The sequence below is a fragment of the Astatotilapia calliptera genome, chromosome 7 (assembly GCF_964374335.1).
Source record: "Astatotilapia calliptera chromosome 7, fAstCal68.1, whole genome shotgun sequence".
Classification (NCBI taxonomy): domain Eukaryota; kingdom Metazoa; phylum Chordata; class Actinopteri; order Cichliformes; family Cichlidae; genus Astatotilapia; species Astatotilapia calliptera.
In genome coordinates, this window is record NC_137428.1 from 42804784 (window position 1) to 42819618 (window position 14835).

The window sequence follows — 14835 nt, forward strand, 5'->3', positions numbered from 1 at the left end:
TGCAGGACCCTCGGGGCCTGGAATTGCCCACCGCTGCCTTAGCCCCAAGGAGTTGGTACTGCTGCACAAGCATCATAAAGCTGCCTGTAATTCCCAAGGCTTGAGTCAGACTATTAAAACATCCTTTAACCTTACCTCTGTGCCCTGCAATTGTGTCCACAGTAAGCTATATATAAGAACGCCTTCAAGGTGACAGTAAAGACCATTTTGTCCGTGTTTAAATTGCATGGCTCAAATTTTGACATTTGATCATTTTCACAGTTAAGGTTTTTAAAGAGATATAGATATAATAATAATAATAATAATGTAGTGACAAGACTGCCAGTTTCTGGAATATTGCCTCAGGAAACATGGCAAAAGGCATCAGAATTGATTTAAACAAGTCAAACCAAAGTCATTTATTGACAAATTTTGAGTCATAAGCAGCAGAGACACAACATTAACACCTGCAAGGTAAAGACAAGTCCATCAACCATCACTAGCTTAAGAAACCCAATTCAAGAGAGCTAGTCCCAGCTCTTCAGTAGACAATGTGAGGAGCAAACATGTAGCTGGTATATGGGAATAGCGGCACAGACAAACCAAGAGATTCTGTGGCGGTGTAGCGGGTTTGGGCGAAAGCCGCTCTTCCTTTGTGGTAGCGTGAACGGGAACTTAAGGAGTAGACTGGCTCCAGACCATACACGTCACTGAAAACTGGCTCGTTTTCACCATTGTTGATGCCAGATTGAGTGTTAAACTGTGTAGGTCCTGTCTGATACTGACCCGCTGCATATCTGTCCGAACCTCCTCCCGGAGACCCATACTGACCTACTGCAAAGCCAACTGCTGGAGCTCCATACTGACCCACTGTATATCCCAACGAACCAGCTGCTGGAGCATCATACAGGGTATATGGAGGACTGCTCTGTACTCCATAGCCACTACTAGTGTGTTCTGGTGCTTTGTCAGAGTCACTCCCCTTTCCCCTGAATGTATACCAAGGAAGTGTTTGTGGCGTCTCAGCTCTGTTCAGTCCCAGCCCTAGAAGAGAAATTAATGGAAGCTAAGACTTGCCAATACATTTAAGCTCCCATTAACTTTAACTGGTCAATCATTTAAGTTTAGTAAACCTCTTGCCTTTCTCCACAGGTGCACAAGTGATGCTTCCAGTGAGACATAATAGCCACAACCACCTGCAGACCATGTTTAAAAAAAAAATATTATTATTATTATTATTATTATTATTATTATTATTATTATTATTATTATTATTATTATTATTATTATTATTATTATTATTATTATTATTATTATTATTATTATTATTATTATTATTATTATTATTATTATTAATAATAATAATAATAATAATAATAAAATTCATGATATGTACACATCCAATCCACACCCATAATGCACCCTTCCTATGAAGCATCACTGCACATGAACAGTTTTTAAAATTTCTGACTTTAATGCAGACACCGCTGGATTACGGCACTCTTTTTTTAGTTGTTTTATAGCATCACTTACCTCATTTTGCTGTAGAGTAAGGTGTTTCAACCTCCCCAAGAGTCTGTTACAGGATCACAAAAAAATAATAAGATGCATAATAGACCAATAAATAAACTACAATGCAAACTCAATACCAGCACTGTACCTTATTGCAACAGGAGCTTCCACATACTGACTAGAAACAACAAGAGCTGATTTTATATGATCTTTGCTGCAGAGGGGACTGATTGCTCAGTGGTAACAGCTGCCTGTGTAGTTAATTGGAAACAAGTAGCTTCTCATTTGTGGAGATGTCCCCATGTTTCCCTTTTATTCTACCATCTTAAGTTGTTTCCACATTGTCTTTCCACCAAATTGTGTCCTCTTACAGTCTCTAAACCTTTCATCACCAACACAGTTTTGTTCCATCCTTCTCACAGCTTCAAATCAGACCAGATGCATTTCACAAGGTAGCATTTAGAGTTTTAATAACATTTTAGGAATTAATAAAATACTTATTAAAAATACTATGTATTTCATTCTTTTTGTCAAATTTCTCATTATCTTTGATTATGTATGTGAGGGGGGATCTGAACCAGTATCTTATCCATTTAGTAACTGAAGTGTTTTCCAAAATTTCAAGGAAGTGTTCACATTTTCTGAGATAAAATATGCAGCCTTTGCATTTATTATTGTCACAATGCATTTATTGCAGAGCTCTATAAAGCATTTCCAATCTGAGCTAGGATCTGTTTTTCTGGTTTTGGCTCACACCACATTACACTCATGAAGTAACTTTAAAAGTTCTTGTGTGAACCAGGTATTTTTACGACCTTAAAATCTCTATTTTTTTAATGGAGCATGTTTATCAATGATTTTAATGAAACCTTCATAGAAAAATTCCCATAAATTTTTCACGTTTGGAATAAGATAAAGCTTATCCCAGCCAAAAACATGTACAACATTTACAAATCCCTATACAGGAAAATGTTTTATGTTTCATTTTACAAGAATTCCAGGCTTGGTTTTGAGAATTGTCTAATTGTAGCAATGACACAGTGGTCACTGATGACATTTTATATTTCCAGAAATTAAAAGCAGTAATCAATTAAAAAGAAAAAACTATACTTGAAAGAATGATGACAGAAATAAAAGTCATTCTTACTAAAAAATATTTTCACTAAATAAACAAACATAATTGTTTTTGTAAAACCATTACACTAGAAAAAAGAACCAGAGCCATGGAACAAAAAGTTACAATTGAGGTTGAGGTAAACTGATTAACCTTTACAAAATCCAAAGCACATGAGCCGTCACAGGTTACTTAAGAAAATAATGTTGATCCCACACCGTGTGCACACAGTGTGCACACACTGTATTCAGTCTATACTCTGCAGCACACAGTTCTTGAAGATCACGGCAGAAGTATTACAACAGAAGCAGATCTTTTTGTCTTCTTTGAATTTTTTCTTCTCAATTTCAGTGTAGACAGAGAAAAGTATGAATCTGAAAAGGGGAAACAAGTGAGATCACACTGCTCGCTCTGTCCCAAATGTAAATCAGACCCAAGTGTGCTGAGGGGGCCTTCAGTTACTGTGGTCCTGATCTTTGGAACGTGCAACCGTGCAGCCTGAAGGCGTTATTGTAGATCAGTGTAGTTTTGTCACTTTTTATTGACACATTCCTACTGCTTGCTAAGCACACGACAACCCCATATTCTGAACACAATGACCAATGTGCCGTCACTTGGCTGCACATTAGAGTAGCTCTATATCACCACTTGATCGATGATGGTCTCCTGTTCATAGAAAGTCTCTTACAACAGTGTTGCCCTCCACTATTTTATTTTCTTTATTTTGTGTTCTTTATAGATAATTTCATTACCATTTGATAATGTCTCTGGTGTAGGTGTCATATAGATCATTTTCTGTGGGAGAAAAGTGATATGATCTGTGAAACACCTCTTTTAGATTGGTCAGATGCTGCCAACACCACACCTTTCATGTGAGTATTCTCTGGGTTAACCTAGTTTGTAGATAGCCATGTTTCTGTGACCAGTTATCCTGATCAACAGTGTTAGGGTAATGAAAAAATATCCTGGATATGTTGAACTTGCTTCGTAGTATAGGTCCCAGATGTCAGAATAAACGTATCTATAGTCTTTCACCACACTCTTTGTCCAGGTTGCCTGCTATGACCTTTTAAAATCCAGTAGATGTTGTTACTGAACACCAATGCAGTCTATTAAAATAGTGTCTCGTTTACTGACCTCCCAGCCCATTGTTCCTTCACTGGGCTGATTTCAGTCATTATGCAATGTACTGTTTATAAGATTGGGGAAACCTGCAGTCAGCTGAGACTGAAGAAGTCACTCGGATGAGTGACGGAACATTTCTCCCACAAAACGATCCGTCCAGATGAACAGAATCAACTTTTCGTGACTCATTTACATTAGTTTCTAGCTCTGCTAAAATCAACGTGATGGACTGCAGCTAAGGTACATTTTTCAAGCAGGAAGTTAATGGGTGTTTCTGTTTCTTTGAGTTGTTCAGTGTTTCCAGAGAGAAATATAACCACAAATGTTACTCAGTATATAATGAGTATGATCTCTTTAATAACAAAAAAACAAAACAAAAACCGTGGCCTTTGGGATTGCTTCTTTATTCCTTCGGGGTGACTGTGACTCAGGGGATTGGGAAGCTCATCTGTAACCGGAAGGTTGCCAGTTCGATCCCTGGGCTCTCTGTCCTGGTCGTTGTGTCCTTGGGCAAGACACTTTACCCTACCGCCAGCTGGTGTTGGCCAGAGGGCCCAATGGTGTGATATGGCAGCCTGGCTTCTGTCAGTCTGCCCCAGGGCAGCTGTGGCTACAACTGTAGCTGCCTCCACCAGTGTATGAATGTGAGAGTGAATGAATAATGGAATTGTAAAGTGCTTTGGGTGCCTAGAAAAGCGCTGTATAAATGCAATCCATTATTATCCTATGGTTTTACCTTTGGGAGTAGCTATCCCAGCAATGTGACTTGAGCCATGTGAGAACCAAATATCATTACCCCATTGATTTTTCCTGAATGTCAAATCATCTCAGCATGGATGACATTCCTGTAGAACAATTAGATCTGTTTTCATCTATAAGTAAGACAAAACACAAGGCTTTCCTCTTTACTGAGTTTTGTAAATCACTTGTATAAACAGATATTACCAAAACAACACTTCTTTTTCAGGAAGGACCTGTTCTTTGTTCTCTTCCAGATGAGGTCTCTCACAGAGCGAAAGACAAATGGATGATGATTGCACACTTGTACGCATGCAATCATTCACCTGCATTGCCATCGGGATACTTTTTTTAAAAATCCTTATTGTCTTGTTCTTCTTTTGTACCACTCTGCTTCAGGTATTCTGTCAGTTAGGGCAATATGTCACTTTTTTCCGTTTTTTCTAAGAGCTTTTTTTTTAATGTGTTCTTCTTCTTTGGTTTGGATTTTAGGCTATATGCCAATTTCTTCTTCCTCTGTTGCTTGTCCTTTTCAGCTTGTTCTCCTTCATCTTGCTTTGTATTTCACCTTCTCCTGTTACACCATTCATAGCTACATCTGCTGTGTCTCCATACATTCTCATTGTGTGAGGAAAACTAATGACTTTGAGGGGACCCAGTGGGATGAACCATTTTTCAATTACACAATATGTTTATATTGTGTAATTGAAAAATGTATTTCATATTAATTGTTTCTACACTTGCACAAAGGGTTAATGCTAGCCTAGGGTTTTTTAATAAACAGCATTATCATATGCAAAACTAGGGTCTCACTAGGGGTGGGAAGAGATTATTTTAGGATGGCACATGCCACCTATTGCCACTACAGAAGATCCGCCCCTGCTTTGAGCAAGCACAATCCACAGTCCATAGCCTAAGCCTGCCTTGCATCAGCACAAATCACTGAACAGATGTATTCACACATTTACAAATGTGATTATATACACATAGATCTGAAAATGCACAAAGAGCTCTAAATACATGTGTATAGTTCTGAGAGCACACACACACACACACACACACACACACACACACACACACACACACACACACACACACACAGAGAGAGAGAGAGAGAGAGAGAGAGAGAGAGAGAGAGAGAGAGAGAGAGAGAGATTTCAATAGGCACACACAAATCTTTACAAAATTCACACATGCAGACTAAAATAGGCTCACACAAAAATCCTTTTGCTACAACAGTAGTCCCATAAAGGTCAGCATTTAGACACAGCCTTCAGATATTAATAGTTGTAGTACTAAGTAGTAATGGAAGCTGAAGCTCCAGCATATTTGTCAAAAAACATCAACACACTGCTTCAGAAACACTATGCCAGGGCTTTGTTAGTCTGAACAGTCACATGATCAATGACGTCCGAAGCTTAATTCAGCACGTCACTACCTCAGTACCAGATTCAGTGGTTTATAAGGAATTGAATCATTAGTGGGATTTGTGCTGTGTTTGGGTGATTTTGTGCGAGAGGGAGCAAACCAGTGTGCGTCATAATTAGAGCCAGGAAAAGAGGACGCTCTGCCTGTGCCTAAATAAAAAACAGTTCATCAGCACTTATGTCCATTTTATACCTGGGAGCACAAGGAATACACTATAGGTTATATATAGCTATAATTATGGAAGTTACTAGGGATGTGTATTGGCAAGAATCTGGCGATACAATATGTATCATAATACAGGGTAGACGATACGATATATTGCAATACTAAAAGCCAGACGATATTTGTGTTTAGTAGGACTAAATTTAATTAGGAAAACTCACAGTAAACAGTCCAAACTGTTTAATGCTTGACATGAAACATCTGAAACAAAAACACTCTCTAAGTTCAAAATGAATGGAGAAATTAACATCTGCCTTATTAGAAGTCATGTCAAATAAACAAACAAAAACTACTTTACTGAAATATCAAGTATTTTTTAACATGAAAAAAGTAAACATGTAACACTGAAGTCTTTCTAAGTACTATGATTGTAAAATACTTATCCAAAAACTGCTCTATGGAGCATCAAAACAAAGTACTTTTTATGTGACCTCAATATAAACAAATATAAATCAAAAATGAAATTGCTTGAAGAATCCATCCAAGTAAACATTAACAAAAAATGTAAAGTGCTATTACAATTAAGTGTTAATAAAATAAAGTACAGCTCTGCAGTGTCCATCAATGGAACACTTTTAGTACAACCTGAAAAAAGGAATTTACTCATCTAAATAAGTGCTTATGAGACTCAACCAAAATGTCAAACATTCTCATATCAGAGATTTTACATGTGTAGTGTTTTCTCAGTGTTTATTTTTCAATTTTCAGATTTTTGTGCAGGAATACAAGCTGATCGACATGGTCAGCTCTCAGGACACTTCTCTGTGCATTTACTATGTCTCCTGCAGAGGAGAAAACTCTCTCTGCAGAGACACTTGTTCCAGGAATGCATAGGAAACTCCTTGCTACTTTGGATAGCTGAGGGTATTCCTGTTCATGGTCCTTCCACCAACTGAGAGGATTTCCTGTGAGAGGCAAAGGGGTCTCATCTCTATACCTCTTGATCTCAGCTGCAGCAACATCATGGTCTGATTTTGGTGCAGTATTGTCACTAGTAGAGGCAAACGTAGCTCCGAGCAAGTCCACCAATGCACATGAGGTCCTCTGTCTCTTTAGGGGTGGCCGAGGGATGGAGTCAAAGCTGTCTTTGATATGTGGGTGGCATCCTCCACAGCCTCCTCTGTGGCATTCTCTTCCTCCACCTGTTTGTCAGTCTCCTCATTCTTTTGCTGCTGAAAAACATTAAATTCAAATAATATTAATGTCAGAAAGCCCAAATTCAAATCCAAGATTCACCCTGTTTTTCACTAATATTTGATGACAAATGTCATCAATATGCTTTTTTTTTTTTGCTTTTTACTTTATTCACTTGCTTATAACTTCAGTTGAATTTTTCCAAATAAATTCATTTATTTACTTACATTTCTTCCTTCTTTATCACAGTCACCACAGTGTCCAACAGTCTGGAATAGGTCTCTGCTTCAGACAGGAAGGGCAGGTCCTTAAACCGAGGATTAACAGTCGATGCCATCCATAGTGTCTCCCTCTCATTTACATATCTCTTTCCTAGATCTTCTGCTATGGCAGTCTTAATGTTAACCTATTAACCTATTATAAGATTGTGTTGTACATTGTTATATATAGTGTATTTTAGTTTTAGTTAAAAAAAAACAAACATCAAGACGTCACAAGCAAAAAGAAAACAAACCATGGCACATGTTTAAACAAGGAAGGTTTATTTGTCTGAATTATTTATTATTAAAATAGACATAAGATAATTTTTTCACCCCCCAAAAAACATATTCAAAGCACCATAGCTCTGTAGAGTGGGCAGTCATAATGAAGCAGTTCATTGTACGTTTTAGATTCAAGCTGCTCTTCATATTTCTGGCCACCAGATGTCCCTAAAGAGGACTGTGTTAAAAAGCTTTGAGTGATGAACTGTTTTTCAATACAAACTTCCTTAAACCTCAAATTCTGTTTTGCAATACAGAGCTAAGGTGGTTCTCTGGTCCATGTATCAGTGTAAATAAATGGATCGTCAATTATAAGGGTAAAGGCGAAGTGAGGGAACTGAGAAGCCGGCTGTTTGCGATTAACTTCAAAGGCAGCTGCTATCACTAAGCAATCAGCTCCTGCTGCACTGAGGATCATATAAAAGCAGCTTCTGTAGGCTGCATCAACTAAGGAGAAGTTCTTGGCACAAGTTAAGGGTTGGTAGAAGCTATGAGTTTGTGGCTTATTTTGGGCTGGGATTATTGATATATTATGGTTGACCAGGGTTTCTCCATTTTTGTTAGTGCAGGCTCTCAGGGGCAGGTCAGAACTCAAACTGCAGCAGAATGAGGTGAGTAATTATGTTTAAGTCTAAAGCTAAATTTTAAAGGGCCTGTCTGATGCATCAAGATAAATGGGTACTAAAACAGCTAAATATTGGCTTAAACCTTATGTTCTGAAATGACTGTTTCTAGGGTTTTGTGGATTTCATGTCTGCTGATTGGAAGCATCATCTGTGTTCCTGTAGAATATGGTATGATAACACTAACAAAATTGAGAAAGCTGAACAAAATTAAGTGGCCTTGAATACATTCTGGCTCTTGCCTTGTTTCTCCTCAGATTATGGATTTGATATGGAATATGACGATATGGGCACATACCCCATGCAGGAGGGAGCATTTTTTTATGACCATTCCCAAGACAGTGCAAATTATGAGGCAAACGACGGCTATGCCCACATCGCCACAGACTCCAGTGCTGGTCCTCGTAGTTACGGGAGTAACACGATGGTTGGGGATGACTGGTTCACTAGTGGCTATACAGGGGGGGACCGTGTTTACACTGATACCAGCGGTGAGGAAAACAAGCCTGTTTTTAGTGACGTGTCTGGTCTGGAACCAGTCTACACTACTGGCTCTCGTTCACGCTACCAAAGAGGAAGAGCAGTGTTTGCCCAAACCCGCTACACCCCCACAGAGTCTGTTGGCTTACCTATGCCGCTACTCCCATACACCAGCTACACACTTTCTTGACATGCAATCTTCAAACTCCAGCCAAAGCTGCCTATTAACTCTTGGTGAGTTCAGTTACTCTTGGCTTTTCATTTGAGTGGTGTGAATGATAACTGGTTGATTAACTTGTCTGCTCTTCTCTATTCTCAGGTCTGTCAATGACTCTTTGCCCAGTTGCCAAAATACTTAATAAATTGCTTTAAACTTAAACAATGCCACTTATTTCCTCCTAAGCTGGTGTTTAACAATTTAAGCATATAGATGCATGTATGACTGTTCTGAAAGTTTGCCAAAAAATATCAGGTATTGATATCCAAGCAGAAGGCTTTTTACAATAAAGACTTATAATCATACTTTTTTTTTTTTTTTTTTTTTTTGAAGCAAAAGAGTGTGCACAAAAGAATTTACTTTTAATAAGGGGCAAGGAATAATTAAAAAATTATTTAAGAACATAATGTTGATTAAAAAATATTTACTAAAAGCCAGACTCCAATTGGGCTTAATCGATAATATCTCTGATGCAAGATCTGTTAAATTATGCAGAATGGATAGAAGACGATAGGGGGGGTGGATTGTTTCAAGAGAACCCACTGAGCAGAGGTGGGACCAAGTCATTGTTTTGCAAGTCTCAAGTCTTTATCCTCAAGTCAAGTCTCAAGTAATGTCAGGCAAGTCAGAGTCGAGTCTCAAGTCACTGGTGTAAAAGTCCAAGTAAAGTCACAAGTCTGAAACTTTGAATTTCAAGTCCTTTTGAGTCTTTAAAAAAAAAAGAGAAAAGCATGTTGCAGTTATGCTAAATGTAAATATTAGACCATGTGATTTTTAAATCTGTGTTTTTCTCAACACATGACAAAATAGTGAACTTAGAAAATATACACAAATTGTGAAATTGCACCTCTTTAAAATGCAGCTCAATTAAACCTAGCTCCAAGAATAATTTTCACCGACAGTTCTGAGATAAGCTGCATGTTGTTCTTGGATGCGCTTATAGGGCCGGCTTAAAAATCGCAAGACAAAAATATCATACACATTAAAAAAAACTGCATCACCAACGTAGCCTGGACAACATTTGCTAGTTAGATGAAGTCAGCTATCTCATCGTAGCATATTTATATGCATATTTATAATTATACGCTTCTTGGAGTGAGTGCATACACTCATGAAGTTTAGTAACTTCAGGTCACTGCAACAAGCCCAGGTACAGTTTACCGACGGATGGGTGCAGGACCTTGAAACGCACCGTGTAGAACGAAAGACCATCGTACGTATCATAAGTTTACCAGTCTCATAAAGTGTCTTCATAAATACACATTCGTTAACCGTTTATTAATAGGACCTTTGAGCTCAACGGTAATTAATTAGCAGTGGAAATAATTTCTGGTAGAATCACAGAAATGTAGCAGTGACAATAATACTGTATGCTGTAATCGTACTGGACAATTAGTGATACAAAAAACCTGTTTTATCCTGTGAATAAAAGTATATGTTTTTGTCAATGTACCATAATAACAGAAGCGAAACACAATATTGTGTCAGGACAATTCACTATTTATGCACAATAAACAAAGGAGCATAGCGTGACAATTTCTGTTCAGCGCCAGACTTGCTTGTAACCTATATCACCAATTATGTTATGAAAATGACGCATTAACTACAACAGCAGACTGACCTTCGTGTAAATGCTTGGAGCAGACTAACCTGTGAGCTGGAGGGTTCTGGGACGTTATATTTGATCTTTGAATGGCTGCAATCCAGTCGCCTCTTTGTTACTTCGGAAACATGGCTCGAACAATTTCTCTTCCACGACGTAATCCGATAACAACCGATCTCTTTACCCGTCGGCTTTCCGTGGCTGTCATGCGACCGGCTATTGCAGTTAATAATACAACAGCTTCTTGGCATTTTTTGTTTCTTTTTATCGCTGTGTAACTGATTTCAATTGAAAGCCTGCGTGCGCTAGTACCTCTTGCCACGAGTTCCCAGAATCCTTTGCGGTTCTACCCCTGAATGACGTCACATTTTCAATCTCTATATAATATGCATGTTAAATTTTATATTTGGGGTGAAATATCAAGTCTTTTCAAGTAAACCGGTTCAAGTCCAATTCAAGTCCCAGGTCATTGGTGTAAAAGTCCAAGTCAAGTCACAAGTCTTAGAACATTTTTTCAAGTCAAGTCTAAAGTCATAAAATTAATGACTCGAATGTGACTCGAGTCCACGCCTCTGCCACTGAGTGTCTACATGTTCTGTCTCTGGGACACTGTCCCCCTCCTGCCTAATTGGTATGCTGACTGGCAGGTGTAAGCTCTTCCTCATTTCAAGCCAAGTCTTCTCTCTCACACTTGCTTGCTCTTCTCAGTCTCTTCCCTTCTGCTTTTCCTCTATCTTAATAACTTATACAAGTACTGCACATGGTACTGTTAACTTTAGATTAGAGCTGGGCGATAGAACGATAACGATATGTATCGCGATATAACTTTTACTCGATAGAGAAATTAAGCTATCCCGATAGACCTCGCTGCTCTTGTCCTCAAAAAAAAAAAAAAAAGGTCAGCCAATCCAAATTAAGTAGCGCAGAGCCGAACCAATCACAGCCGCAGCGTCACGTCGCGTGACTTGTTACGTACAGCACAAGTGCCTAGCCGCACATGTGTATTTGTTTGGGAAGCAGCCAGCGGGTAATGGAGCCAGCGCGTAATGGAGGAAATGAGTGTGCCGACTAGAAAAATCAACCGAGCGTGACCGAAGAGAAAACATGATGGTTCCAATGCCGGAGAGATTGTCGAACGGAAGAGCCATAGAAGTTCCGTAGGGTGAAGGTATTTCGGCTATTTCAAGTCTGACAAAAAACAGAGTAGCGTGCACTGTAAATGTGCCGAAAGCAAGTCTGGAAATACAATAAACTGGTGCATGCGTCACACTGTGCGCCACGTTATTGTTTCTGTGAAATGAATTTCTACAATACTGTTAATTCTACTCTCTGCAGTGTTTAAATGCTCACATATACACACAGTTACTGTCCGTCCACACATACGACTCGGTTCTGCTTCTATGCCCCAGCTTTGTTTACTTTTTCCCACCGAGGCTTCTAGACTTCTGATTGGCCAACATTTCGGCACGGTTAGGAATCTAGCGCCACCTGCTGCTTTGGCATGTTCATAGCAGCGTTTTCCTTCATTTCTGCCTTTATGTGTGGACGGGATTATTTTTTAAAACGAAAACGGAAAATCTCAGTTTTCAAAAATACCCGTGTACGTGTGGACGTAGCCTCAGTGTCTGACTGGAAGCGCTAATTCGTCATTCGGCTTTTGTCAGACTAAAGTAACTGTTAAAACTGTTTGAAAAGCTCAGCTATACAACAAGGAGAGATTGAGAATTTCCTTTTAGTTCTCAGTTTATTTGATATTGAAAAAAGTTAGTCAGTTTTGTCTGTTCTTCTGTAAAACAAACTAAGATTTATTTTTAGAATTAATATTTTGTTTCTAAGTGGAATTGACAATTTAGTCTGTTTCGTTTGTTCTATTTTGAAACTTAAACGCTTTAGCGGCTGCCTTTTGTGTAGTTTGCAATATTTGCCTTTATTTATCTGAAAAAGTCTCATGTTCCTTAAGTACATCTACCCTGTTGAACTTATTATGGGAAATAAATATTTAAATAAAAACAAGCTGCTGATTATTTCACATTTTACTTGTGAGCAACGGCACATTTAAATCTTACAAATATAGTTATTTGGCTTATATCGTGATAGATATCGTTATCGCCTGAAATGAAAAAAACATATCGTGATATGAAAAAATCTCATATCGCCCAGCTCTACTTTAGATGTTCAAAATCTTGAAATAACAATCTTCATTATTTTGTTAATAGATTTTTGTAGCCATGTTATTTTAATTAGTATGGCTTCTTTGGGGGGTTTGGCTTTTGGTGAACAGCCAAAATTGTTTTTAGCTAGTGGGTCTTAGTAACTGTTCAGACTAACCCTCATATATTCTACTGTAAAAATACAAATATATGTCAACATGTAATTGCATTTGTTATGTAAATAAGATAAATTAATGCATTTATAGATTAATAATTTCCCAAAATTGACTGTCTCCATTTAAAGCAGCGGTAAGCACTACCGGAACTGTTTTAAGTCCCGTGCATCACGTGACACCCCGAAGTCTGAACCCACTGTTGGGAACGACCCTCCGGCACTTGCCAGTAGTGATGGGATTTCCGGATCTTTTTAGAGAACTGGCTCTTTCGGCTTGACTCACTAAAGAGTCAGCTCTTTCAGCTCCCAACCGGCTCTTCAGGTTGTTTTGTTGCTTTAACTATCAACAACAATATACAATTATGCACAAAAGGAATTAGTAATATAAAGAAACGTGGTTTTCTTTATGCATGTATGTGTGTGTATATATATAAATAAATAAATATTTATGGGGGTCCCTAGAGACGAAATGCGTCCAAAACTACAAAGCACTTAGATTATCTATCTATCTCAACACGGCCCCTAGCATCCTGGAGCACTTCCGTTGTGTTTTGGAGTTTGTACGTGCTTTGTCTCTAGGGGCCACTGTAAATATACTTTTATTTATTCACTCCACAAAATGTAATAAATAAAATACAAAAACCAACTATTTACATTTCAACTTTTAACTACTTCAATTTTCAGCTTTTTCCTTTTAAACAAATATAAAGTGAAGCAACACAAAACACTGCAAACCACAACACAATAAAATATGAAAAAAAAAAAGAACGCTCAGATCTTTAATTAATCAGAATCAGAATCAGAATCAGAATACTTTATTGATCCCTGGGGGAAATTATTTATTAAATTAAGGGGGACGTTGGCATTTAGAAATATTAATATCACACTCAACTGACTTCGTTTTATCTTCCCATTGCACTGATGGTTCTTAGGTGCCTGTGCATGTTGTTTGTGGAGCCGGCTCTATATGATATCCTTTTCTTGTAGACTCTACACTCTGCCTTTGTTTTGTCAATAAGATTGAAATGGTTCCAGACTTTGCTTCTTTTCTTGGTGTCACTCATTTTCTTTACTGTACCTTTCCAATGTGATGGTGTTGTCTCTTGTTGCTCCTGGCTCTCTTTCTTTCCCTCTCCCTCCTGCTCTTGTTGTGTGCTGATATGAGTGTAACTACGGCCCTGCCCCCTCAGCTCAGCGCTGGGGGGAGGGGTGCAAATGCAAGGCTCTGTTTGCCATCTCTTCTCAGCGCAAACACAAGGGTGACTTGCAGCGTGAAGCAAAAAAAAAGTGAAAGAGAGGGCAGGAGAAGGGAAAAAACAAAAACAAAAACCCCGACTACCAATAAGGAGTCGGATCGCATCGTTCACTTCAAAGAATCGGATCTAAGAGCCATTTCGTTCGCGACCGACCCATCACTACTTGCCAGCCAATCCGGTTGTTCAGTCTGACGTCACTAGCCGTGTCTGGGTCTAAACTCCGCTGCAGGTCCATATATCAAACGATCACTATGGCATTACTGAGAGTTGAAAAACTGTCTAAAGTCTTTCATCTTTAATAAAATGATCAGCGTTCTGCTCTACCAGATGTAACAATTGAGTTTAACATCCAGGCATCCATGAAAACCGAATTTATGACATTTAACGGAGTTAGAAGTTAGCAGGGAGTTAGCTCGCTAGCTTCTATCTAAATACAATATAGCATGTCCTGACTGCGGGGTTTTGGAAACAAATTAAAACGTACAGCTCTGTTATCACTTCCAGCATAAATGAAGACAGAAAACTAAACAGCAGTGA

General features: G+C 38.5%; 2 protein-coding genes across 4 annotated transcripts; one reads left to right on the forward strand and one right to left on the reverse strand.

Annotated features, from left to right (window-relative positions):
* Positions 1-373: 373 nt before the first annotated feature.
* On the reverse strand, positions 374-1685 carry LOC145429747 (uncharacterized). Its single transcript, XM_080303733.1, has 4 exons — positions 1640-1685; positions 1513-1555; positions 1120-1175; positions 374-1023 (listed from the first exon to the last, which is right to left on the reverse strand). Exons 2-4 carry the CDS (start codon positions 1515-1517, stop codon positions 521-523), a joined length of 564 nt encoding a protein of 187 aa, XP_080159859.1. The 5' UTR covers positions 1518-1555; positions 1640-1685; the 3' UTR covers positions 374-520.
* Positions 1686-8185: 6500 nt separating this feature from the next.
* LOC145429748 (uncharacterized) lies at positions 8186-9279 on the forward strand. 3 transcript variants are annotated; one of them, XM_080303737.1, is made up of 5 exons: positions 8186-8271; positions 8364-8405; positions 8530-8588; positions 8675-9131; positions 9217-9279. In XM_080303737.1, exons 2-4 carry the CDS (start codon positions 8401-8403, stop codon positions 9085-9087), a joined length of 477 nt encoding a protein of 158 aa, XP_080159863.1. In that variant the 5' UTR covers positions 8186-8271; positions 8364-8400; the 3' UTR covers positions 9088-9131; positions 9217-9279. The 3 variants fall into 3 exon arrangements, with proteins under 3 accessions (XP_080159863.1, XP_080159862.1, XP_080159861.1); XM_080303736.1 differs by having other exon boundaries at positions 8223-8271; positions 8359-8405; XM_080303735.1 differs by having other exon boundaries at positions 8243-8405.
* The last annotated feature ends 5556 nt before the right edge of the window (positions 9280-14835 follow it).